At 34.8% G+C, this 27,910-nt stretch overlaps 1 protein-coding gene across 2 annotated transcripts in view; it reads left to right on the top strand.

Moving 5' to 3' along the window:
- LOC139134624 (WASH complex subunit 4-like) overlaps positions 1-27,910 on the top strand; it is a 73,460-nt gene that overhangs the window by 3,890 nt on the left and 41,660 nt on the right. For both annotated transcript variants that reach the window (XM_070701557.1, XM_070701558.1), the window contains exons 2-13: positions 709-848; positions 1,254-1,307; positions 2,416-2,481; positions 3,648-3,693; positions 3,899-3,966; positions 4,920-5,002; positions 5,619-5,661; positions 6,945-7,048; positions 7,968-8,088; positions 8,552-8,666; positions 9,079-9,206; positions 13,697-13,860. In XM_070701557.1, the coding sequence (XP_070557658.1) occupies positions 709-848; positions 1,254-1,307; positions 2,416-2,481; positions 3,648-3,693; positions 3,899-3,966; positions 4,920-5,002; positions 5,619-5,661; positions 6,945-7,048; positions 7,968-8,088; positions 8,552-8,666; positions 9,079-9,206; positions 13,697-13,860 (1,132 nt within the window). The remainder of the gene's footprint in view (positions 1-708; positions 849-1,253; positions 1,308-2,415; positions 2,482-3,647; positions 3,694-3,898; positions 3,967-4,919; positions 5,003-5,618; positions 5,662-6,944; positions 7,049-7,967; positions 8,089-8,551; positions 8,667-9,078; positions 9,207-13,696; positions 13,861-27,910) is intronic.

Consider the following 27,910-nt stretch of genomic DNA (forward strand, 5'->3'; position numbering starts at 1 on the left):
TGGAAAAAATCATAAATAAGAAGTGAAAGTGCTCGAAAGCTCTTGTCCCTGTCAAAAGAGATGTCAAATCATTTTATTAGGAGAGTGTCCTGCATTGAAACAATCAAAGTATTGACATCAATGTCACCTACTGGTAATTAATGTTAAAAGGTGACATTCAAAATTGTCATGTCATTAAAGTCTGGCCGTAATACAACCATTATAAAATCCTTACCTTGGATAGCCTCAGCTATACTAAAAGGCCATTACAGTTAATGTCTTCATTATTTGCAGTCACTCTTTATCGTAAAATGACCTTGCTTATCTTGACACCATTAATTTTGTTCATGTTTATAAAATCATAATGTATTATGACACAGATTTTTGCTGAGAAAATGTACTGGAACAAAGAGCAATACGTACTTATTCATAAAAATGTACCAGTGATATGAGCATAGATAACAAGGGTTTTTCACATTCAAATTCAAAGCCAATAACTTTATTATCTTCCTGCGAAGCAGTGCATAGGATGATATTTTACTGACATGAAAGAATAGTAGGTTGTAAGGACAAGGCCAAGTAGAGCAAGTAACAAGTAAAACCCTTTGTTTTTGAAGCCCATGTGGCAAAGGCCATGTTTCTGAACTGGGTCCAGCATGTCTTTCATCTACTGCACTCCCTGAGTATATTTTCATATACTTGCAAGTTTTATTTTGGTTGTTATTTTAGAAATTGTTGGTGAGGTGCAATTAAAGAAGTATGGAAAGTTTCTTGAAGATTATGCCACTCAGTTAAAGGAGATAGAAAATGCTTTGGATGATTCTATTGGTGATGCCTGGGATCTAACCCTAGACCCAATTGCATTGCAGGTGAGGAAACAACAACAGTATACCGGTAGCTCAGAGGATGTGTACCATAGGTTTGTCTGGCACAATTTTTGTATAATGTCTGATCTGTAAATACTTGCCAGCAATGTTTAAACTATGTAACAGAAAGCATAAATCTTGCTGTATTGTTTTGGCATGAGAACCACATCAGGTTTTTTCCAACAGCTATATTACAGCAATTCAGCTCATAAGAAATTGTCACAAACTTTACTGTACTAGAATAATAACATTGATCGATAAGGATTTGTATGGAAGGATTTATCAAATGTATTGAAACCATCATCAAAACCACATTCCTATGGTTTTGCTGTATTCTCATTTTGCCAGCAGTCATTTCATAAATATGCAAACATCTTTGAATGACACTTTTCACAATTTATTTTTCAGTTTTTGCCATATGAACAGACGTCATTGCTGGACTTGATCAAAACTGACAACAAGGTAGGAAACTGCAACTACACTGAAGACATTGCGATACATTGACATTGTTGTTACATCGATAAATTGGTGTAAGGCAGGTGTTGGGTTAGGCAGCCAGGATGTGACATGCAATTACTTGTAAAGCAAACATCACATACCTTTTGTAACTTGTAAGATAATACCAATGGTAATGTAGTATCTGGAAGTGTCACCATGCTAGATTTCAAAAAGAAATGGCAAGATCGTTTCTTTATTACCAAAAGAACCTCTAAAAACATGCTAACTTGACAGTATGTATCAGTGCTTGTGATTAGTGATTCTTCATTGCTTTGTCAGCAACTCATTGATGTCTTCATACATCTGAAAGTCATTTGTAAAGGAAGGTTATAGAAATGTACACTGAAAGGAAATGACAGTGCCTCAGTTGTTATCAGCTCTCTCTCTTTGGAGACTCATGGAGCAACGAGAGTTGCATAAAACTAAGGTTTAGATGTATTTCTCAGAAAGTAAGATGGAAATATAATTTTTGTCATCAGATATGTTGTCCACTGTTACCTACATCATGAACAATTATGAAGAATATTACAATCTTCTTACTTTAAGCACCTTATTTAAAGTATGTAGACAAAGATATGTTCACCCCATTGCAGGCAGTACCAGTTAGGTTCCACACATAAAAATTGTTTTTAACACTTCGTTATTAGTTATCTCTAAAGTACGTCAACTACAAGATGCTGCTTTCTTGTTTTTGAAAAAGATAAATTTATTTCAACAAGGTCGCAAATAAAACAAATCTACATAACTGTGAATGCGTTAAAATAACAATGCAAATTGTCTGAAAAACAAAAAATCAGTCATTTAACTACAAAGATCATCATATAAATGCATTCAGGATTCATTCTTCTCCTTTAAGTCTTACAAGGCTTGAAAACTTTGTGATAAACTCCTCAGCTTTGTTCATCATCTTATAAGTAAAATATAATGTATTCTGCTATCTGAAATATGTAGGTATCTACATAGCGCCCTCAATGGTAGTGTTGAGATTTTGAAACTTATTACCGATTCAGTGTGCTGTGAGTTTACCACTTTGTCATGGCTAACTTGCAGGACTACCATCTGATTTTAACAGGTGCTGAACAAAGTCATAACCGTCTTAGCATCTCTCTGCTGTGAAACTGACAACTTGAAACATGAGGTAAATCCACAGACTCTTTTCTTCAACAGTCAATGTATTTTTTAGCAATTTGTCTTCCTAAAAATTACAAAGTGTTTTAACAATGGAAAGAATGTGACCCTGTGCTTGTAAGACCAGTATTGCCAATCGGAATCTTTCTCAAAATAAAGTTTGTTTGCTTATCTAGCTGCAAAGTAAAAGATATTAGAAAGCATCTTTCATCCAATTATTTCATACCAGCAAAATGTAAATTTTATTTCTCACTTTTGTTCACCATTGATACAGAGAAATGGCCAGAAATATTTTTGTTACCTTTTAAAGTGTCTCTAGAGTCTAAATTACAAGACTTTCAATTTAAATTAGTACACAATTTGATTTATACAAACAGAAGACTGTACAGAATGAACCCTCTTCGTACAAACAGTAGTCTTTGCACCTTTTGTGAAAAAGTAGAAGAGAGCTTGATACATCTTTTTGTTGAATGTGAGAGTATCCAGTGTATTTGGAATGGATTCATTCTGTTACAGGGTTCTTCGACTGAAGCCCCACAGAAACTGTCTGCTAAACATATTTTTCTGGGTGACGCCTCTTTCTCAGATCTTCTGAATCGTCTGTTACTGATTGTAAAGAAAATAATTTTTGACTGTAAAATAAAGAAGATGATTCCTTCTTTAAGATTAGTTAACTTAAATATTAGAACTACAAAGCAGACTGAACTGTATATTGGAAAAAGAAATGAGAGATAAAGAAAGTTTTTAGACCAATACTGTGTTTTTGAAGTATGACTCCTCTGTCAGATGCAGAAGTCTTATGTATGTGTATGTATTTTCCTTTTTTTTCAACTAAGTCTTCTTCTGTTGTAAAGAAAGGGAAGAACCTTAAATAAAAATATGTTAAAAAAATAAATAAAAGAATAAAAAAAAGAAAAATGTGTTTTAACAAGAGGTCACAGATAGTCATACTCAGTTTAAATGTTGCTTATGTTTATCAAAGCTTTTATAAGAGATCATAATAAATCTCCAAGTTTCTATAATTTATTACAGTAATCATTTGTGTAATGTCTGTTTTAGTTGATTGGTCAAAATAAAGCCCCAAATGGATACAATAATGATGTGTTCTAAACTAATGAAAGGTAAATGGTAATGATAACAGAATTGATTGAAGATGTTGTATTGTTTGATTTGCAGGCAGAGACCAAGTTCTACCATGCCCTTATGCTGTATGGAGAGGGAGGTATGTCAGATGGGAAAACAAAGATTAGTAGACGTGTCTTTAGATTGTTATCAACTGCAAAGTTGAATTCATCTTCACATATTTGATTCATTCTATTACCTTTGTTTGTGTGAAATGTGTTTGTCAAGCTTTAAAATGTACTGGTTCTTTACATATATTCAAATCATGTTCAGAGAGGTTGACAGAAATTGTTGTTATTTGGCAGGACCAGCTGAATTCCAAGAGGAAGGTGAAGCCCAGATTCAGATGGGCAGAATGTTACCTTTGTTGCAGGTAAGAAGTGCAACATACAGTAGGATCACACTAAACTCTCCCTCCTCCCCTCTCCCTCCCCCAAATAAAAACCCTATGGTCTTGTAATCATTGACATGTTGAAATCTTAGCAATGTCAGGACTCACAAAAATGTATAGCATACAAAACATTTGCAATTAACCCTGTTCAGACTTTCTTTATTCAAGTATATGTGCACCAGGGGAAGTGATAAGGCAAAAGAGACCAAGCAAAGATTTATGTCTCAGGTACAGCGCCCTCAAGTAACTGAAGTACCGACAGTAGAGTAAGCAGTATTCATGTGATTAGACCTGGCCATTTACGGTGTCACTCTCCAGGAGTAGTTACATATCAAAACTGCAGTCAATATTACAGTAACTGTTTCATTATAGAGAGTGCCTAGGTAGTTTGTTCATGTATATCTATATGTTGGTCAATACAATAGCACTTGATAGTGAGCAAGATGGCATGACAGACAGGACAGTACAGTGGAAAGACACAGCAATGTCTCCAAAGTTTGAGTGGATACCGATTGCTCACTTTATGAAGATAATATTACCTATTAGAAAAGTAACATTTGAACTTCAGGTTTTCCCAAAGAAGTGACTCAATAAACTTTTATCAACAAGTGAAATTTAGTTACTGATACTGTATTCTGTCTTACCTGTGTAACAGATCAAAGTTTGAGTGGATACCGATTGCTCACTTTATGAAGATAATATTACCTATTAGAAAAGTAACATTTGAACATGCCATGAATTCAATAATTGTATTATTTTAAGTCACCATGCACTCAATAAAGAAACGATTTAAAACATTACGTATATGTTCACAAATCAAGGATTTTCAGAAGAAATTCTTGAAATCCTGTGTGATTGATAATAGCATTTCTGGGTACCAATGATACAATCTGCTTCCTCTTCTTGTTCCTCTTCCATATTCTATCTATTTACAGGAGCTGTCATCATTTGTGACCCGTTGTTATGAAGTTGTAAAACATATTGTACATCAGCTGTCATCTCTGTATGGACAGCCAAGGTTAGTGACTTCAGCATGCAAAATTTCCTAGCAATATATCCTCTATATTTCTATACAGAAACATATTCTTGATTTTACATGATTGCTTTGTGTTCTTTATCCTGTTAGATATCAATCTTTTCACTACAAAATCTGCAACATATTTCTGCTAAGCTGACTTAAATGAACATTCTACCATTTTACTATACCTTCACAATTTCCTGTTTCTCTGTACCAATTTCAATGTTACGGTTACTGTCACGATTAGCTGGCTCACTTTTCAAACTTTTTCTCCTCTCCTAAAGATCTGTTTTAATGGTTAGAAATCTGCCCTATGATCTGCTTAGGTTCATCGTAGGTAAATGTACCTCAGATACTGTACCAACATTTGTACCGGTAATCTCTTCAGCCCAACTGGTTTTCCGTGACCAACCTTTGACACAACAAAGTTCTCTCTGTCCCCCTCTCCAAACAAGTTACACTTTTCATGTACTAGATTTGAGAAGAGTTCATGAGTTAAGGTACATTGGCTGAGGCAGTCAGAAGCACTCATGTACTGTGGAGGAAAAGTCCAGCACATCTTGAAAAGTCTTGAGTTAGCTATACCATAATACCTTGCACCCCTTTGTCTTTACAGAGAGGGTGCCCCAATCATAGACGTGTCACAAGTACACTTCCAGGTTAGTCTCTGTAAATTGAGGATACATCTAATTGAGTGGAGTGTGTGGTACATCTAATTGAGTGGAGTGTGTGGTACATCTAATTGAGTGGAATGTGTGGTACATCTAATTGAGTGGAGTGTGTGGTACATCTAATTGAGTGAGTGTGTGGTACATCTAATTGAGTGGAGTGTGTGGTACATCTAATGAGTGGAATGTGTGGTACATCTAATTGAGTGGAGTGTGTGGTACATCTAATTGAGTGGAGTGTGTTGGTACCTCTATTGAGTGGAATGTGTGGTACATCTAATTGAGTGGAGTGTGTGGGCACATCTAATTGAGTGGAGTGTGTGGCACATCTAATTGAGTGGAGTGTGTGGTACATCTAATGAGTGGAGTGTGTGGTACATCTAATTGAGTGGAATGTGTGGACATCTAATTGAGTGGAGTGTGTGGTACATCTAATTGAGTGGAGTGTGTGGTACATCTAATTGAGTGGAATGTGTGGTACATCTAATTGAGTGGAATGTGTGGTACATCTAATTGAGTGGAGTGTGTGGTACATCTAATTGAGTGGAATGTGTGGTACATCTAATTGAGTGGAGTGTGTGGCACATTAATTGAGTGGAGTGTGTAGTACATCTAATTGAGTGGAGTGTGTGGATTGTATGTTTGTGCATATTTGATATCTTAGTCTATGTTACAGTAGCATGGTTATCAACACAGAGGGCGTTAGGCAAATGTGCTACCCAATGATTTATTTACTATGTGGTGCCATCATTATAAATATGAATCTCACCAACTACTGTTTTACAACCAAGATAAGTTGACTATTGTAACTTTTGCGATATTTTGAACTTCAGGTTTTCCCAAAGAAGTGACTCAATAAACTTTTATCAACAAGTGAAATTTAGTTACTGATACTGCCTTCTGTCTTACCTGTGTAACAGAGCAGTTATGTCATCGGTAATTTGATTGAGTCAGTAAAAATATTGCAGAATAGTGTTCTAGTATTACACTCAGAATTGATTGTTTTGAACAGTGACAATGAAAGTGAGATTCATACTGTGTTATTCAATATTGTCAATTTGGTTCTCTGTATTTGTTGCAGTGACAACTTACTGGCAACAGACTTTTTCAAATTGTGCAGGATTTCATATGTTGAAATTATACTTGCATCCCGGAATCTTCACATATGTGGTAATTGTTAATCACAAACATAAGTTTTAATAGTAAAATTGTTTAAGTTTTTGCATATAGCATATTTGCAAGAAATAACATGAAACATGGACTGTTTTCCTCAGACTGTGTATGAACATCTAGGAGAGCTGCTGACTGTGTTGATAACTCTTGATGAAATTATTGTCAACCATGCCACTCTCAAAGACCACTGGATACTCTATAAACGGTGAGTTTTGTAATATTATCATAGTATAGAATACTCCATTTTATCATAAAGCTAGGAAATTGAATGTATGCATGCCAAAGGATTCTCTTGTCTGAAATCACTAATGTCATCCAATGAGATGCTTCAGTAAAATCTAGAATGTTAGAAAGCTGTCAGAGATCTGAAAACTTTTGTACAAACAGTTTGCATGTGCCATGTACATGGAGTAGTAGATCTTACAATGAGCAAGGATTGTTAGATCAAGAGAAACAATCAGAAACTTAACAACATCAACCAACAATTTTTATCACTTATTAAATCATCATACAATAATTCAAGATATTTAAGGGACATCAGCAGACACTTCTTAAACCCTCATCCTGCCAGGCCTGTCACTTTCCTATCTGCCCAATCAGTAAACAGCAGTATTGTGCCAAAACCTGTGTGTCTTTTCTTCTACTTGCCATATGGTGTTACACCAGGTGTACAGTATCTATGTTTTCAGAGACCTTCAAATATTCAAATTCAAATATTCAAGTCTTTGTTAAATTGCAATTATTAGACACCTTCTACCTCATTGGTTTTAACCAACTTGACCTGAAGTGACATGTGACTTAGCAGGATAAGGGTTTTTATATATATATATATATATATATATATATATATATATATATATATATATATATATATATATATAATATATATATATATATATATATAATATATATATATATATATATTATATATATATATATATATACATGTATATATATGACAAGTTTCTTTTCCACTGCATGACTATTAGAGTCAAATTTTCAAGTGCTTGAGACCACTGAATTACTTGATTTTTTAAGTGATACGAGTTTGTATTCTTGACATGCTAACAAAAGTATGCTGTGATTAAACTTTGCTTTCCTTTATGAAATCATTGCCATCACAGAATGCTGAAGTCAGTACGTCACAACCCATCAACTTTTGGAATTCAGGAGGACAAACTTAGACCCTTTGAAAAGCTGTTGATGAGACTTGAAGGTCAACTGTTTGATGGCATGATATTACAGGTGTGTCAGTACTTTGCAATCCATGATAGACACAGTTTACCCTGTCAGTATTATGCCTTATACAGCATGCTATCCCTTAATCAGCTATGAAAACAGAGACGTTAGCACTGATGAAATGTTTGAATTAAATATAAGTTAAGAATATACTTCCAAAGCATCAGTATTGAAGTCAGAAGAGTGTTTCATAGCACCAAATACCTATTCTTTTGCATTGTGAAGACAAACTACATCCGAAACTGTTGAGGTGGTTGTATTTTTCAGCTGCTGATCGTACCCATGTAAAAATAACCCTTTGAACTTTGGACAGTTTCTACAGCCACCAGCTTTGGATAGAACCTAAATATACTTACTTAACTATTCACAGAAGTCTGTAACACACCCATGTTGAATTTATTTTTACTATATATCAATTGGATACTGGCACTATAAAAGTTATATGTGAATTTAAATTTATCCCACACAGAATTGCATTGAGCAGAACTTTGATGACACAGTGTTTGTGTCAAAGAATGCAGCCTTTGCTGAGGAGTTTGCCTTCAACATTCGCAGTATCTTTTCATATATAGAGCCTCGTCTTGGTAAGTCTAATATCATCAAATTTATTTTTGATATAAAATTGATAGATTTCCCTCTTGCATATTTTCTCACGGTTAATTAGCAAGAAAGCAATCATTCCAATCAAAATTAGTTTATCTTGGGTTGCCTTCAAGTATTCATTAAAACTATCATATTTGAACAAAATTTTCTCTCTAATGAACATTTTATGTGGGTACTTTATAGAATTATTTAATTGTTTCATGTTAATTATCAGTATTGATCATTTTGCATAACTATGCAGGCAAGTTTGGCTCAATATTTTTTACTCCAGTATTAAAAGATTTTTGTTCTCAGTGGGAGATTTTAGAAGACAAATATAATTAGTTCTCAGTGTCACTACACTTATCATGCTACATTTCAGAATACTATCGCAATCATATTTGATCTTTGCAGGTGAAAACAATGAAACTGACCAGCGTTTGAAGTATGTTGGACTCTGTGCTCTCTATGTTCTTCAGTTTCAAATCTTCCGTGTTATTGATAAAAAACAGTTCAAGATGCTCTGGGATGTTTACAAAAAGGTGTGTTGAATAGCACAATAAATCATGGATTTCACTAGACTAATCATCAAATGTAATACAGTTTTAATAGTGCTGAAAATATACAATTCAAATCAGAAAGAGCCATGACAGATCAAAAATTCCAATATAGTGGGAAAGATAACTGACATTAAGCATCTGGTAAGGTTTAAAAATATTTGTATTTATAAGTTAGTACACAACATCTTCCTTGACATAAGCTCTTTACAGACTGTGTGCCCTCTAAGCATAATTTTTGAGTCATGACCTCAAAAATATTCTCTGTGACGCAAGAAATTTTCAGACGAAATAGGAAAAATACATGGTGACCAAGAAAAATAAACAAAACTTTTTATCACAACTGGAAGTTGTGATATAGAGGTGGTTTCACACCGGTGTTGATGTCGTCCATTTCCGTAAACGACAAAAAGTCAAAAACTGCTGAACAGACTGCGTTGATATTTGATACCGATACATAGACTGGTTCCAAAGTTCCAATTCCGAAAAATGGAGCCAAACGGAGCGCCGGTTAGATAGTTTTGGGAAATTTCTAACCCCCCTTTTTATCTAATTGATTTTAGGGGTCTTTCATATATGTAGTTTTGGAATGTACACCAATCCTGCAATGTGGACTGTTTTATGAGTTGTTGAACAGAAATGAGGTTTTGATGAATGTTAGAAACATGCAGGATGGCTGATTCGAAGTATAAGAGATTTCTATGGTCTTTTGGGCATCAAAAGCATTAAAAAAAACATATTTCATAGTTTAGATTCTCACTTTTGAGATGACCCTAGGCATTTGTTAAGTAAACATCCTTGAGTCAATATACAGACTTTGACATTCCGGAGATTAAGTATCCACAACCTCACATGTTACAGTCTTTCACTACAATGGTATGGCCCAAACCCATTGTTATCAATGGAGAGTGTGGACCTGTCTACAGGAAATTGGGGTGAACAGGTTAGACAATGACGTTACAAGTTGTAGGTTAGTTATCAAGGTAGCACCAGCATAGAGTCCTGAGCATCTGTCCATGTGTTCTCACAGCAAATTACAGGGAAAAAAATTATTTGAGAAGTTTCTCTCCTTTAAATAGAAGTATATTACAATTTAAACCTGTCATGGATAGATTGCTCTCAAATGATCTGAAACACAGTTATTGCCCATTAGCAACAAATCTATAGCAAGATTTATGTAAAGTTCATGAACTTACACAAGGTATTAGACAAAAGATGACCATGACTTTGCTACTTTTCAACATTTATTTCAATCAGATTTCCCCAGCTTAGTGTATAATTTTGTAATCTTAATTACTGTCAACTTAGCTTTACTAACTTATTCATACCTCATTATTCTTACACTACTGTTATACCTTATAACCACAAAATTTCAAGAGATGCATATATGATTGTCACTTAACAAACAATTTACAAATATGTCTTCTGCTTTTTCTCCATATACATATACATGTCTCTTTTCTCATAAAATGAGCTTAAAATCGCAATGTGAAAAATAGTCTTTCAGCTATATGTTGCTCATTGACTTCGTGGTCTGTCTAATTCACAGTGAGTGTGGTTGTTGATAAATGCCGATAATACTAGGCGGTCATTATGTCCAAGCGCCATTGGCGGTATTTTTTAACATAATGACCATAGGTCATTATCACATCTGGAAGTTGTGATATAGGGTTAGCTTCAACCGGTGGTGGACAGTGTCCATTTTCCGTAAACGACAAAAAGTCAAAAACCGCTGAACAGACTGCATTGATATTTGGTAGAGATATTCAGACTAATTCCAAGGTTCCGATTCCGAAAAATGGAGCCAAACGGAGCAGCAGTTAGACAAAGATCGTTTTATTTTGTAATAAGGACGTGTGATTTCGTAAAACATAGTCTATTAGCCTGGAAATGTGATTTTTGCGAATATTGCTTACCCCACTGACAAACAGTGTGGTTTGAAAATGGCTGGAATTCGCTACTTCGGGACTTTGTTTTCTGTGTGCATTTACAGACAAACTCCAAACCCCATCACCTACCCATCAGTATTTCATTACAGGTCAGCGTGTTCATTTTCAGCCGGATGCCGGCCAAATTGACCGGCTACTTTCGTATTTTGGCCGGCTACTTTTCAGCACTGTTTCGCTCTCTGGCCCGGAAATTCTGGTTTTGATAACAATAATTAGATTTTTTGGTGGTCTTGCAAGCCGGAGATAATATTTCAGAAGTGCCGATGTGGCTATATGTAGTCTAGCAATTTACGCGGTGAACTTGTTGCTATCACTGTAGTACCGCGATCAGCGAACGTGTTGTACTGTACACGTGACTGGGAATCGCTCTCGAGGTCAACCTCGCTCGCCGATCACAGCCCGAATTATTCCGACGTTCACATCGGGTATAGCCGAAATTGGACTAACATACAATTACGTTATGCCCGCGAATAGCCGACCATTTCCGAATGAAGCCGACTTTTGTTTCGCTCAAACGGGGAAGAGAAAGTCGACGCTTGAGAGCTTTTGTTTTCTGCCTAGTCTGATGGGTTTGGTAGGTTTTTGATCAAATCTAAAGCGACACAATATACTGAGTCTCATTTTTCATACTTTCGAAACGCCACGTCAATCTATCCATGGTCGATCACGATGTCAACTCAAGTCGATCGACATCGCGTTTTTGTGAGGGGCCTTGGTTGTGTGCATCGCGGAAGAGAAGTCGACGCTTGAAAACTTTGATTTTCTGACTTTGTCTGTTGGTTTTGGGAGGTTTAGATCAAATCTAAATAAACAAAAAATTACTTGGTCTCACTTTTCGTACTTTTGAAACGCTACGTCGATCACAGTGTCAAATTTCAGGTCGACCGATATCGCGTTGTGTGTACTGTGTTACAATGGACTACCGGTGCTTTGTACACACACGGTGTAGTACAGGCTGGCGTTCAGTGTCGTTAGTTTGAGGTTTTATCAAACATGAACACTGAAATTTAGCTCTCTTTTTCAATTATATTCAACATCAGCAAAAAATCAATAATCAGCTCGCGGATTCGTTTTATTGTGAAATTAGTACAGTGAATTAAAATCACTGAAAATTGTGTTCCTATAATTCATTGAATTGAATAAACTCTTTGATTTTACTGTATCTTCAATCAAGTTTATTTAAATCAGTAAAAACTTTGTACAGCCAGGCTGGTCAGGATTCTAGCGGATCGTTATCTGGGTTGTGAAAACCTAGGCCCCATTCTATGATGTATTTCAAAATGTTTGTTCAAGTCATGAGCTAAACTAATTCTACACAACAGTCTGGTGAAATTTTGCTATTATCCTTGTCAACTGAATGCAGTTGACAGGCCCGAGTGATATCAAATTAATTTTTCTGACTTTTTTAAACTTTATCCCTTGAAAACATGTTGTAATTGGCAATGATAATGATTATTCTGTATTCTGAAATGGTCTTTATACTGTACAAGAATGCATAAAATTACTCAAAAATGTCTTCAAAATGTAAAAATTTCTTGCCCACGGACGGGGACCCGTCCCTGAAACCCTCCCCCTTTGTGTATGTTGAAATAGCCTTTTATACACTGTATAAGAATGCATGAAATTGCTCAGAAATGTCTTCAAATTTAAAAATAATCCTTAACACTCTCATGCTGAAATGGTCTTTCATACAGTACAATAATGCATGAAATTACTCCAAAATGTCTTCAAATTTTAAAAATTTCTTGCACACACTCCCTGAAACCCTCCCCCTGTGTGTATGTTGGAATAGCCTTTTATACACTGTATAAGAATGCATGAAATTGCTCAGAACTGTCTCCCCCCCCCCCCCCCCCCCCCCCCCCCCCCCCCGCCTGCCCGCCCAGGGAACCTGGTTGCACACAGAAGCTAACCGCCTACTTTTCTGAATTTTCCGCCTACTTCAAAATTTTTTGAGAACCCTGACAGGTGTACCCAGAGATAGAGTAGTTCACAATGTGCCAGTTGTGATCAAGTGCCATTGGCGCTATTTTTAATTTGACTCAAAAGTTTTTTGAAATCTTGTTAGTTAGAGGGCACACTGTTACAGACTATAGGACATCAAAATTGCGAGATAAGCATGATTTACCTTTCATACTGGTTAATCCCATAGACCGTTTAGCATTGCCCTTCATTGTACCCAATGTAGACATTTGTAGTCTGTCCAACTACCCCAATGTTACCCCAATCCATCTTTAAGCTATTCACCCCAGTTCCCTATAACAAGATCCACACTCACCTTTCACAACAGAGGGTTTTGGCTGAACCATGTTGGTGAAAGTGTTAAAGATACAACATGTCATACAGAACAGGGGGAGGTATCAAAACTGTGGTGCAAAAAGGCTAACCTCATTTGTCATGTTGATTGCAATTTAAGATGCCTCTCTACACAGCAGCACTCTGTAGATTTCCCATCATAAATCAAATGTCTACTTAACAGTACCTGCAAGACATTGGAAATAAGTTATATAAATCTCTTGTCACCAGATTCCAGCTATTAATCTGATTGGTAACATCATGTGGTTTGCTGATGACTTTCTGATGTTGAGGCTGTCCCCCCATATCAGTAAAGTGCTGGATAAGAAATCCCTCCAAGCTGCCCAGCAACAGAGGTTAACTTTCCTACAACAGAAGAGTCAATCTCTGGTCAGGTAAGCTACCACAGAAACTTATACCAGAACCATACAGACTTGTGTCCATGACTACCAGTATGTCATTATGGGTTATCCTTTTCAGGAATGGAGAAAATAGCCGGCAGCTAGCAAAAACAAACGGCTGTCAGCTAAAATTTGCCGGCTTTAGTGTTTATAAAAAATCAGGACACTGTGCACAAAATTTATGTGCAGATATATCACTTGTAACCGCCTATACTTTAATTTTTGCCACCTGTAACGAAAATTTTCTACATCCCTGCTTTTACATGTTATAATCTTCCAAAATGTACTTTTACAATAGAGACTGCCACAGAACACAGTTGTAATTACACATATTGTCTACATTGACTGGTACACTACATGTATAAATTATACCACGCAGATATTTACCATGGCTATGCAAATTGTAGCATGCAGAATATTACCTAACAAACTGTGCTTGACAGATTCTTACCATAAAAATAAAACTTCTAGTATACCCTATGCAAATTATGCTGTGCAGACAGGTATATAATGGGTGCAATCTACGTACTCTGCACCAGGTTTGCGCCAGGCACATAGTCAAGAAAAGGCACTCTGCGCCAGGGGTTTGCACCAGGCAATCTGCGCCTCTTTTCTCTTTGACGGGGTCGAAGTGTAGGATGAGTGAGTCGAGCGAAAGAGATGGGAAAACGAACTCGCAAAAAAAAAATGCAAATAAAATACGTCACTTGGTACGTCTAACAGGAACGTACGATGAAGTGTAGGATGAGTGAGTCGAGCGAAAGAGATGGGAAAATGAACTAGCAAAAAAAATGCAAATAAAATAGTCACTTGGTACGTCTAACAGGAGCGACGATCGGCCACTTTTCTCTTTGACGGGGTCGAAGTGTAGGATGAGTGAGTCGAGCGAAAGAGATGGGAAAATGAACTCGCAAAAAAAATGCAAATAAAATACGTCACTTGGTACGTCTAACAGGTACGATCGGCCGATCGGCGACTGCCGATGCCCTTGAAACTCGAAACAACACTGTCGATTAACCACATAATTCCGATCAATAACCCGATAAGTCCTAAAACAATGTGATAGAGTGACCGTGGTGGAAACTTTTTGAGTCGGACCACAGGTGTGTGGGGTAGGAGGAATGGAAGCTTACAAAAAAAATACAAAAAGCACGATTAGAAGCAGCAAAGTGTGCGCATGCGTGCATCCTCGTACGCGGATGTCATTTGAAAGATCAAAGCAACGTGCTTCTTGAGATACTTGTTTTGTACAATCGTAGTGAAATCCACATGTGATCGTATCGTCCGTGCTCTCTGTTTCCAAATACGACTGGTGCTTCTTGCGAGACATATTTCGTATCCTTAGAAGCACACTGTAAAAAGACATGAAAATAAAGAAATTGCACCATTTTAACCACTTTACTCAAAACCCCTTTTTTTCCCCATTAGATTATGACTGGTGCTTCTTGCGAGACATATTTTGTGCCTTAGAAGCACACGATTAAAAACATAAAAATATAAAGAAATTGCACTATTTTAACTTAACTTACTGATGAATTTATTTCACGTTTTATGAAACAATTGTGACTTATCTTCTACTGACCTTCTGTAATAAAAAAACACACTTTTTCCTTATATCTTCCTATTTGTGCTTCTTGCGAGACATATTTTGTATCCTTAGAAGCACATTGTTAAAAAAACATGAAAATATAAAGAAATTGCACCATTTTACCGTAACTTATTGATGAAATTATTTCACGTTTTATGAAGCAATTGTGACTTATCTTCTACGAAGACCACTTTCAATTGAATAAAAAAAAATTCCTTTGATGTTATGGCTGGTGCTTCTTGCAAGACATGTTTTGTTTCCTCAGAAGCACACTATTAAAAACATGAAAATATAAAGAATTTGCACCATTTTTACCGTAACTTATTGATGAAATTATTTCATGTTTTATGAAGCAATTGTGACTTATCTTCCAAAGAACAATTTTAATGATTCAAATAAAAAACCACACTTTCCTATTGAATTATGACTTGTGCTTCTTGCGAGACATATTTTGTATCCTTAGAAGCACATCGTTAAAAAACATGAAAATATATAGATATTGCACCGTTTTAACGTAACTCATTGATTAAATTCTTTCACAGTTTATTAAGCAATTGTGACTTACCTTCTACCGACCACTTTCAATTGAAAAAAAACTTTTTCCTTTGATATTATAACTGGTGCTTCTTGCAAGACATATTTTGTGTCCTAAGAAGCACACTATTGAAAACATGAAAATATAAATAAATTACACCATTTTAACTTAAGTTACTGATGAATTTCTTTCATATTTTATTAAGCGATTGTGACTTATCTTCTACTGACCATCTTTAATATAAAAAAAAATTTTCTTTTTATATTCCAATTTGTGCTTCTTGCAAAAACATATTTTGTGTCCTTAGAAGCACACTATTAAAAACATGAAAATATTAAGAAATTGAACCATTTTACCATAACTTAGTGAAGAAATTATTTCATGTTTTATGAAACAATTGTGACTTATCTTCTACCGACCACTTTCAATTGAAAAAAAACCTATTCCTTTGATATTATGACTGGTGCTTTTTGCGAGACATATTTTGTATCCTAAGAAGCACACTATGAAAAACATGAAAATATAAATAAATTACACCATTTTAACTTAACTTACTGATGAATTTCTTTCATATTTTATTAAGCGATTGTGACTTATCTTCTACTGTCTATCTTTAATTTTAAAAAAAACTTTTTCCTTTTATCTTCCAATTTATGCTTCTTGCGAGACATATTTTGTGTCCTTAGAAGCACACTATTAAAAACAGGAAAATATAAAGAAATTACACCATTTTAACATAACTAAGTGATGAAATTATTTCACAGTTTATTAAGCAATTGTGACTTACCTTCTACCGACCACTTTCAATTGAAAAAAAAACTTTTTCCTTTGATATTATAACTGGTGCTTCTTGCAAGACATATTTTGTGTCCTTAGAAGCATACTATTGAAAACATGAAAATATAAATAAATTACACCATTTTAACTTAAGTTAATGATGAATTTCTTTCATATTTTATTAAGCGATTGTGACTTATCTTCTACTGACCATCTTGAATATAAAAAAAAATTTCTTTTTATATTCCAATTTGTGCTTCTTGCAAAAACATATTTTGTGTCCTTAGAAGCACACTATTAAAAACATGAAAATATTAAGAAATTGAACCATTTTACCATAACTTAGTGAAGAAATTATTTCATGTTTTATGAAACAATTGTGACTTATCTTCTACCGACCACTTTCAATTGAAAAAAAAAACCTATTCCTTTGATATTATGACTGGTGCTTTTTGCGAGACATATTTTGTATCCTAGAAGCACACTATTGAAAACATGAAAATATAAATAAATTACACCATTTTAACTTAACTTACTGATGAATTTCTTTCATATTTTATTAAGCGATTGTGACTTATCTTCTACTGACCATCTTTTATTTAAAAAAAAAACACTTTTTCCTTTTATCTTCCAATTTGTGCTTCTTGCAAAAACATATTTTGTGTCCTTAGAAGCACACTATTAAAAACATGAAAATATTAAGAAATTGAACCATTTTACCATAACTTATTGATGAAATTATTTCATGTTTTATGAAGCAATTGTGACTTATCTTCTACCGACCACTTTCAATTGAAAAAAAAACTTTTTACTTGGATATTATGACTGGTGCTTCTTGCCAGACATATTTTGTATCCTTAGAAGCACACTGTTAAAAAACATGAAAATATAAAGAAATTGCATCATTTTACCGTAACTTATTGATGAAATTATTTCATGTTTTATGAAGATATTGTGACTTATCTTCCACAGACCAATTTTAATAATTCAAATAAAAAACCACACTTTCCTATTGATTATGACTGGTGCTTCTTGGAAGACATATTTTGTGTCCTTAGAAGCACACTATTAAAAACAGGAAAATATAAAGAAATTACACCATTTTAACATAACTAAGTGATGAAATTATTTCACGTTATATGAAGCAATTCGACTTATCTTCTACAAACTGATTTTAATCATTCAAAAAACAAAACAAAACCCACTTTTTCCTATTGAATTATGACTGATGCTTCTTGCAAGACATATTTTGTGTCCTTAGAAGCACACTATTAAAAACAGGAAAATATAAAGAAATTACTCCATCTTAACTTACCTTACTGATGAATATCTTTCATATTTTATCAAGCAAATGTGTCTTATCTTCTACACACCAATTTTAATGAAAAAAAAAATTTCCTCTTATCTTCCGATTTGTGCTACTTGCAAGACATATTTTGTGTCCTTAGAAGCACACTAAGAAAAACATAAAAATACAAAGAAATTACACCATTCTACCATAACTTAGTGATGAAATTATTTCACGTTATATGAAGCAATTTGACTTATCTTCTACACACCAATTTTAATCATTTAAACCCCCCCCCCACTTTTTCCTATTGAATTATGACTGGTGCTTCTTGCAAGACATATTTTGTATCCTTAGAAGCACACTGTTAAAAACGGGAAAAATACAAATTACACCATTCTACCATAACTTAGTGATGAAATTATTTCACGTTATATGAAGCAATTTGACTTATCTTCTACACACCAATTTTAATCATTCAAAAAAACCCCCACTTTTTCCTATTGAATTATGACTGGTGCTTCTTGCAAGACATATTTTGTGTCCTTAGAAGCACACTATTAAAAACAGGAAAATATAAAGAAATTACACCATTTTAACATAACTTAGTGATGAAATTATTTCACGTTATATGAAGCAATTTGACTTATCTTCTACACACCGATTTTAATCATTCAAAAAACCCCCCACTTTTTCCTATTGAATTATGACTGGTGCTTCTTGCGAGACATATTTTGTATCCTTAGAAGCACATTGTTAAAAAAGCGTGAAAATATAAAGAAATTGCACCGTTTTAACGTAACTCATTGATTAAATTCTTTCACAGTTTATTAAGCAATTGTGACTTATCTTCTACCGACCACTTTCAATTGAAAAAAAAAACTTTTTCCTTTGATATATGACTGGTGCTTCTTGCGAGACATATTTTGTGTCCTCAGAAGTACACTATGAAAAACATGAAAATGTAAAGAAATTACACCATTTTAACTTAACTAACTGATGAATTTCTTTCATATTTTATTAAGCAATTGTGACTTATCTTCTACTGTCTATCTTTAATTTAAAAAAAAACTTTTTCCTTTTATCTTCCAATTTATGCTTCTTGCGAGACATATTTTGTGTCCTTAGAAGCACACTATTAAAAACATGAAAATATAAAGAAAATGCACCATTTTACCGTAACTTATTGATGAAATTATTTCACGTTTTTTGAAGCAATTGTGACTTATCGACGAAATTCTTTCATGGTTTATGAAGTCATTAATATTGTGACTAATCTTCTACAGACCATTTTAATTTTCAAAAGCTAAAGATAAAATCTAGGTAGACATCCTGAAACTTACTGAAAACTGACTATAAAAAGTTGAGAGGTGTAACAGCGAACAAAAATGAAGGATTATCCAGACCTAAATACATATTTTTTTGAAGATATTTTCACCTAAAAGCTTTCAAACGTGAAAAGATATCGATAAGCTTTTGCCCTCCTAACTTCAATGGAGCAAAAACTGATTGATTTGATACCCAAAGTTTTCCTTGCCAGAGGAAATCAAGAAAATTATGTTGAATTTCATCGATGATAAAAGCAGGAGGAAAGAGGCAAATCAAAAGATGGAAGAATTTGGTTACAGCACGGGGATTATTACATGACGCGGCCTTGGAATGGCATAGCTGGAGCATATCTATCCCGCCATTATTAACACAGTCAATCCAGTTTTTTTTAATAATCACTACTGTTACCCAAATAAGTACCAAGGACTGTGAGACCAATACTATTCCAAAAAAAATTCAAGCAGGTGATCAGTACGCCCACGCCAAGGGCCAACCAAAAGACCCGAGAGACTTACGATAGATAATTTTTGCTGGCAAGCTTGTAAACAGAAAACCAATATTTTAACCCTAAATTCGGTTTTACGAGTAACAAGAGTATTTATATCATGAGCATTAGTTGAAAGTATACGTTTATGTGCCGTGGGCTAGAGGGGCTACATGCACCCCCCGGGATAACAAACCTGTATTTTTCAGAAGCCTTGTTAAAACCGATAACTTTGTTACTAACCAATAACGTATCAAACCCGATAACGTAGTAATTTTTCCTAACCGATAACGTATCAACAAATTTACCGATAACGTATCAATGAACCAACAACGGATTAAATCAACTGATAACGTAGAAAAGTCAACCAATACTGCATCAAAACAACCAATACTGTATCAATTAACTGATAACATCTGATTCAGTGATTCATTGGGTGCGATCGATCGATCGATTTATAGATAGATAGATATTAGATAGATAGATAGATGGATAGATAGATAGATAGGTCGATCAATGTATCGCTAGATAAATCGATCACTCAATCGATAGATCGATCGATCTATATATTGATGTTTGATAGATGGTCGGTCGATCGATCAATTGATCGATAGATAAATTGATGGGCAGATCGATCGATAGAACGAAGGATCTATCAATTCGATAGAAAAATAGATCAATTAATCGATAGATCGATTTATCGATCGATAAATTCGTCATCAGATAGATGGATAGATATATCTATAGATCGATTTGTAATCACATTGTCTCGTACTCAATTTTCTTTTCTTCAATTTATTTTTCCGTTTAGCGTAAATTGTTACAAATTTGTTTCCCATACTAGACATATTGCAAAAATGATGCGGTGACGCGGTTTTTTAAATTTCTCCTCACTTTTTTACTCTTTAACCAACAAGAATGCGCAAAAAACATGAAAACGACATAGCAATGCACGCAGAGATTAATGCACAGTTGTGTTGTTTTAGTATTTTTGTATAGCAACAGTTCTGTGGTTTGACTTTTAGTGCAGCAACGCACAGTTTTGCCAGCTTAAAGCCCAACTCCCGTATAAAAGCGCGAGAACCTACGAGAGTGGTCATAATGGTGGGATATTCAAACGTACTCGGTACGCTCTGGACGCCGTCCATAAAAAACGTTAATTTAGAAATCTACCGATTAATTTTTCTTGGAAATTGAGGGATATGTGTATAAGTATTTGGAGCACAATATACTTGGTTTCTGACGAAATTAAATTTGAAATGACGTCTGGAACCAGAAAAAGGATAAAATATTTGCCGGTTATATCGCCGGTATAACGTTCGATGTTCAGTTTGAATCTGCATGATTGACATGATATGCAAATTGCAAATGAGTCATTACCGATACGTTGTTTACTTTTTCCGTACGTAGCGTTGATTGTTCAAGGCGGGGAAAAACATCAAATTCTCGGAGCGTACCGAAAGATACAAACGCACACACACTGTGTATAACAAATACATGCAAACACATTTGATTCGGTAGTTCTCTTTTTGGAAAATTTGTTGGTCCTGAAAAGGACCGTTTTCATTTATGTTGGCCTACCTGAGCCGTACATTTTACAGACAGGAAGGCCTATACTGTCATTCATGCCCGGCATAAAGTACGTCTGGTATGTTCGGGTTGAGACCACGGACAAGTACCAGCACAAATTCTGGCATGATCTTTCACTTTGTCTACACTGTCTGTATATCTTCTGTCTTCTTTTCAAATTTCAAGTTTTACCCTCTAGTCAACGTACTGTTGAAAGCGCAATCATCGCAATGCGATATGCGTAACTATCGCTTAGCTGTTTCCAAAAGTGATATACATTTTCTTTCCCGATCTAAAGCCGTGCATGCCTATGTAACACAAAGCGACAAAGTCAAAATTCAAAAAAACAAGTAGCCTCCAATGTGCTGACAAAACCGGGATTTTTTTGACGCCTGCAATCGCCTTCGGCATATTCGGTCGTCACTGCTGGGTCACTTATGCTGATCTCAGTGATCAGACGTCGAGTTGACAAACGGCGCCGGCGGCAGCTGAGGTCACCGTACTAATCAGTCCCATAAGTTGCAGTCAAATGTCCGCGCTCGATCCCCATCACAGCTAGCTCCAATTCATTCCTGGCAAAGAAAATTCCCGAGGCTACCTCTAGTGCTCATCAGTGACCGCTATCTTCATAAAGCCAGCTGACATAGTGTGATTAGCAGTCTGACTCTGACTACCACGCGGTTTGTAATGAACTAGTATCGCGACTGCGTGGAGAGTGTAGAAGTGCAGTGCACTCGATTTTGGCGGGATCGTTCAAAGTAGCGAAATACTAGAACTCACCATTTTATAAGGAGGGATGAACATTGAAACGAATGCTCCGAGAATTCATGAAATCACTTTATCTGATTTATTTTTGGTGATTAAATTATAACAGGTTTGATTTCTAAAATAAGTATTTTTCAGAAGCTTTTTGAAATAATCATAAGACAACAAATCGACACCACATTTCATTTCGGTCACCATAAAACTTGTAATCGAAGCCGGGGGAATAGTCGTCGGTACCCTCCCATCCGACAGCGCCGAGTTCATGAGACAACGAAATTTTTGAAAAGGAAACTACAACTACCATCCAAGAACTGTGGAAAACTACGTTTTATAATGGAGACACAGCCCTGCCTCGCTGAACTAAGGTCGAATGAGGAAAGGATTGTTTGTAAGACAAAAGCTCTACAAAATTTGGTAGACGACTTGGCCGTTGAGCATTGTGGTAAATGTCCATCGTCCATTGAAATAACCACACTCGATAAATTTGGACATCTAGTAGGCGAATTTGCTGTTCTTTCAGAACTGTTTTGATCCCGTTCTTTCCTGAAATGCGGCATTTCTAGGACGGCGTTTGGACAAAACGGTGCTTCATTATTATCTTCAATCAAGACTCCCTGCAAAGTGCAAGAGTGATGTACACTATATATACTATGACTGAGCCGAGGAAAACCCCGATAATAGATCCCGTGGCAGAAAAACTACATTTTCTACGATTTCTGCATCGTTTACCCGTATACAAAGATGCGGATAGCTATTGCCACTGTCATGATATGCATTATGTTGAATCATTCAAAAACGCGCTGAATACAATGACAAACGCTTCGTTTTCGGACGAGAAACGTATACCATGACGCATGAGAACTAAGGAGTGTCGATCGATTGCCTGGCAACGTCATCACGGTTTGTACAAATCCGAGGCGACGCCGCGCCGAACCTCTGCTCCAGTAAGACTTCAAAAAAGTCTATATTCAAGACAAACCTATTGGGGAAATGAGTGGATGTATCGTATGGAAAGTAAACCGTAAAATTGGGTGAAAATAGTATACGTAAAGTCACCGTGCAGTCAATGTTTACATTATGTGGCGTGCACGTTCTATTTTTGGAGGTGTTCAACCAGCTGTTTTAATTTGCTACTTTTTGTTCACAAAGAAACCATATTAGTTATGTTTTGCTCCGCCCATTTTATCGATTTTTCTCGGTAGGGCCCTACCGAGAGTTACCGGTTTAATATAACAGTGAATATATGTACAGTTCTGAACGGAATGTTAGCGTCAGTTATTTACGTGAATAACGACAGAAAGGATAAAAAGGAAAGAAAAAAGCAAAAAGAAGAAGAAAGCAAAATCTGTTGGCTTGCTTATACAGGAGTGAATTTTGATTATAAGGAATTCAATTGAGCAATGAGTCCAGATTTACCTAATTCAGCCCTAGAATGAGAGTTACATGAGTGTGTACGGGTACTTTACTATCTGCTCTGTTCTGTCAAGAGTCTATGTTTTATAACTTGTGTATTACGAATTTTGACCTAGTGTTATCGGATTATGGATTGGTATGATTACGATTATTTCACAAATATGAAATAAGTTTTAACAGGAATATGATATGATTTAGTAGCCATTTGGATCATATTTGGAAGGGTACCCACGTATCACGGCAAATTTGCTGAAACACATACATGTGCCATATCTGGGTGCCCTACCAAAATGATCAAAATGGCTACTAAATCATATTATCTTCCCATTAAAAGTTTATTTCATATTTGTGACATACTTTTGAAACAAACAAACAAATCAGATTTTATATAAACGTTGCCTTTTGTATCATGTGTAGCAAAAGTATGGCAATTTTTTGCTATTAAAAGTCTTGATATATTTATGACATTTCCCTGCAGCAAATAAAGCAGATTTCATACGAAGTATTGTCTTTGTAATATATCTAAGTAAAACTTTGGTAAAATTTGAGATTAGCTGTAACAGTAATTTCCGATACAAACTTTAGGGTATCGGGTAAATGTTTGTCTTATTTCAGAAACAAAGATAGACAATATTGAACATTACAATATGTCATTTTGAAGACTAATAAATTGCCTTTCTAATACTAAACAAGCCAGGTTAAGCTCATTAGATGACTCACAAGAATAATTTAACAATTTGAAAAAAGGTTGCCAGTCTGCAGAACTGTGATAATGCATTACTCTTCAAAATATGGCTATTACAGCTATACAATCCAAATATTTTTTTTATTAAAAGTCAATTTTATATTTCTGGTATGTTTCTGTAGCAATTAAAACAGATTTCATACAAAGCATTGCATTTCTTATTATGTCTAGCAAATAATTGGTAGAATTTGCGATCCACTGTAATTTGCGATATTAAACTTTGGGGTATGGGTAAGTTTTAGTCATATTTCATGAATCTGTACGAAGCCTTTGAAAGAAAATGCAACGACCATCTCCATTGGTAGGAGCAAAAACATTGAGGAAATGATAGGAAGTATCATCCATTTTAACATGCAAATGCAGTAAACGACCTTGAATGATACTTTTGACAGAAACAACATCAACATTTTTGTTTCGCGGAAACAGCACCGCAACACCAGCAAAATTGCTCGTTCCATAAAAGAAGTAAATAGGCGCACGCCAAACAACTTTCCAATGTGCCTGATTTGCCATTGTAGAATGGGTTTCTTGTAGAAAATTAAAGTCAGCGCAATGGTTACACTTTAGTTAAGACAGAAAGTTGTACCGTTATAAAGAGCGTGACATCCATTCACATTCCAAGAAATGACTAAAATACTTGTCATCACCAGAAAAGCAAAAACAAGAGAGAATATACATTCAATGTTTACTAAGTGCCACATTTTTACTCTATCATATTTTTGTAATTAAGTCAAAAATGTTTGAATATATTAACAGATGGATTGTCTTTTGTTCACTTTATACTTACCTGTCATAAACCTCGAAATTAGCGCTTAAAAATCTTCAAGATGTGTTTAAAGACGCGATGATAACCAGCAGAATATTGCTATGTTTCAACATCAAACAATGGTTGTTATTTGATACACATGAAGGTAATTTTTAAACCGAAGATTGGTCCTCAGATACACGGAATTATAATAAGAAGAGGGATTTTTTGAATAAAAGGAGGTCTGTAGAAGATAAATCACGATGCTGTGGAAGGATTTCATCAAAGAGCTACCATAAAATGGTGCAACTTCTAGATTTTCATGTCTTTTAACAGTGTGCTTTTCAGGATATGTAATATGTCTCGCAGGAATCACAAGTCAGAATATAAACGGAGAAGTGTTTTTACCGAATAAAATCGGTCTGAACAACATAAGTCACAATCGCTTAGTTAAATATGAAAGAATTTCATTATTGGGTTACGTTAAAATGGTGCAATTTCTTGATTTTCATGTCTTTTAACACGATGTGCTTCTAAGGACACAAAATATGTCTCGCAAGAAGCACCAGTCATAATATAAAGGAAAAAGTTTTTTTTTCAATTCAAAGTGGTCGGTAGAAGATAAGTCGAAACACCTGATATCACTTCTTGGTCTTTTGGCCAGAGGTCCATATATCTTTCTTTCATGAATTTGACTTTGTTTGTGTACCGTCTATTTACTGTCTGTTCTGTGCTGTTTTGTGTCTATGTTTACAACTATTGTCTTACAAATTTTGACCTAGTGTTATTGGATTATGGATTGGTATGATTGCGATTATTTCACAATTGCTTAATAAACTTTGAAAGAATTTAATCAATGAGTTACGTTAAAATGATGCAAGTTCTTTATATTTTCATGTTTTTTAACAGTGTGCTTCTAAGGATACAAAATATGTCTCGCAAGAAGCACAAGTCATAATTCGATAGGAAAGTGTGTTTTTTTTGAATTATTAAAATTGGTCTGTGGAAGATAAATCACTATTGCTTTATAGAACGTGAATAATTCCATCGACAAGTTATGGTAAAATGGTTCAATGTCTTTATATTTTCATGTTTTTTAATAATGTGCTTCTAAGGACACAAAATATATGTCTCGCAAGAAGCATCAGTCTTAATATAACAAGAATGTTTTTTTAAATGGTCTGTGGAAGATTAGTCACAATTTTCATTGCTTCATATTAACCCATGGAAGAATTTCGTCGATAACTTACGTTACAATAATGAATTTTCTTTATTTTCATGTCTTCTTATAGTGTGCTTCTGAGGACACAAAATATGTCTCGCAAGAAGCACCAGTCATAATTCAACAGGAAAAAGTGTTTGTTTAATTAATAAAATTGGTCTATAGAAGATAAGTCACAATTGCTTCATAAAACATGAAAGAATTTAATCAATGAATTACGTTACAATGATGAAATTTCTTTATTTTCATGTCTTTTTACAGTGTGCTTCTAACAGGTTTGGCCATGCACTTTTCTACTTTCTTTCTGTGTTTCTGAGTGCAAATTATGTATCTCAAGAAGCACAAGTGATAATAGAGAAGAGAAGACATATATTCTTATGTTTGTACTGCACCCACAAAAGTAATACAGTATCCCGGATATGTTTACGTACTATAAAATGACATAATTTGAGAAAAATGTTGGGTTTAAAGCTCATAGAATTTTCTTTGTTTCATTGTGCTTCTAAGAGTTACAAAAAACCCACGAGAAGCACAGTTTCACATTATACAGGGGAGGGATTTTTCGTTTAAACTGTGACCCAACACTAAAGAATTTTGCTTTAACTAAATGGTAAAGGACATCATATTGCATACAAACTTGGTTTTAACATTCAATTTTCTGTATATTTGTCTCATTGAGCTTCATAGAGTACAAAATATGTATCTCAAGAAGCACAAGATATCATATTGTCTACAAAATTGGTTTTGATATTCAAATTTTCCTATCTTTTTCTCATTGTGTTTTCTTATAGTACAAAATATATATCTCAAGAAGCACAAGACATCATAATGTCTACAAAATTGGTTTTAACATTCAATGTTATGTATATTTGTCTCTTGGTGCTTCTTAGAGTACAAAATACGTATCTCAAGAAGCACAAGACATCATACAGGGGAGGAGGTTTCTAGGTTTGAACTATGACCCACACTTTAGGCATTGTAAATTTAAATAAGCAGAAAAAGACATCATTTTGTCTAAAAAATTGGTTTTAACATTCACTGTTCTGTATATTTTTCTAATTGTGCTTCTTAGAGTACAAAAAATGTATCTCAAGAAGCACATGTAATTATAGAAGGTAGCTAGGAGATATCTTTATGGTTAAATGGTGACCCATACTTTTAGGCATTCTAAATTTAACTAAGCAGAAAAAGACATTGTATTTTCTAAAAAAATTAGTTTCAACATGCAATTGTCCTATCTTTTCTCATTTTGCTCTGGTGTGTATTTTTTTTTCCAAATTGTAAACTTTTGAGCAAAAGCATATATCCCAGGGACTGAGAGAATTTTTCAGGTGATTCCTTTTGTATTTTCCTTATATGGACATTTCAGTCTGAAATAAAGAACTATTATTATTATTATTATTGTGCTTCTTACAGTATAAAATATATCTCAAGAAGCACATGTAATTATAGAGGGGAGCTAGGAGAGATCTTTATGATCAAAATGTGACCCACACTTTAGGCATTCTAAATTTAACTTGGGCGAAAAAGACATCAAATAGTCTACAACGTTTGTTTAAACGTTAAATATTCTGTATATTTTTC

This window comes from Ptychodera flava, chromosome 6, assembly GCF_041260155.1.
Source record: "Ptychodera flava strain L36383 chromosome 6, AS_Pfla_20210202, whole genome shotgun sequence".
In the NCBI taxonomy this organism is placed as follows: domain Eukaryota; kingdom Metazoa; phylum Hemichordata; class Enteropneusta; family Ptychoderidae; genus Ptychodera; species Ptychodera flava.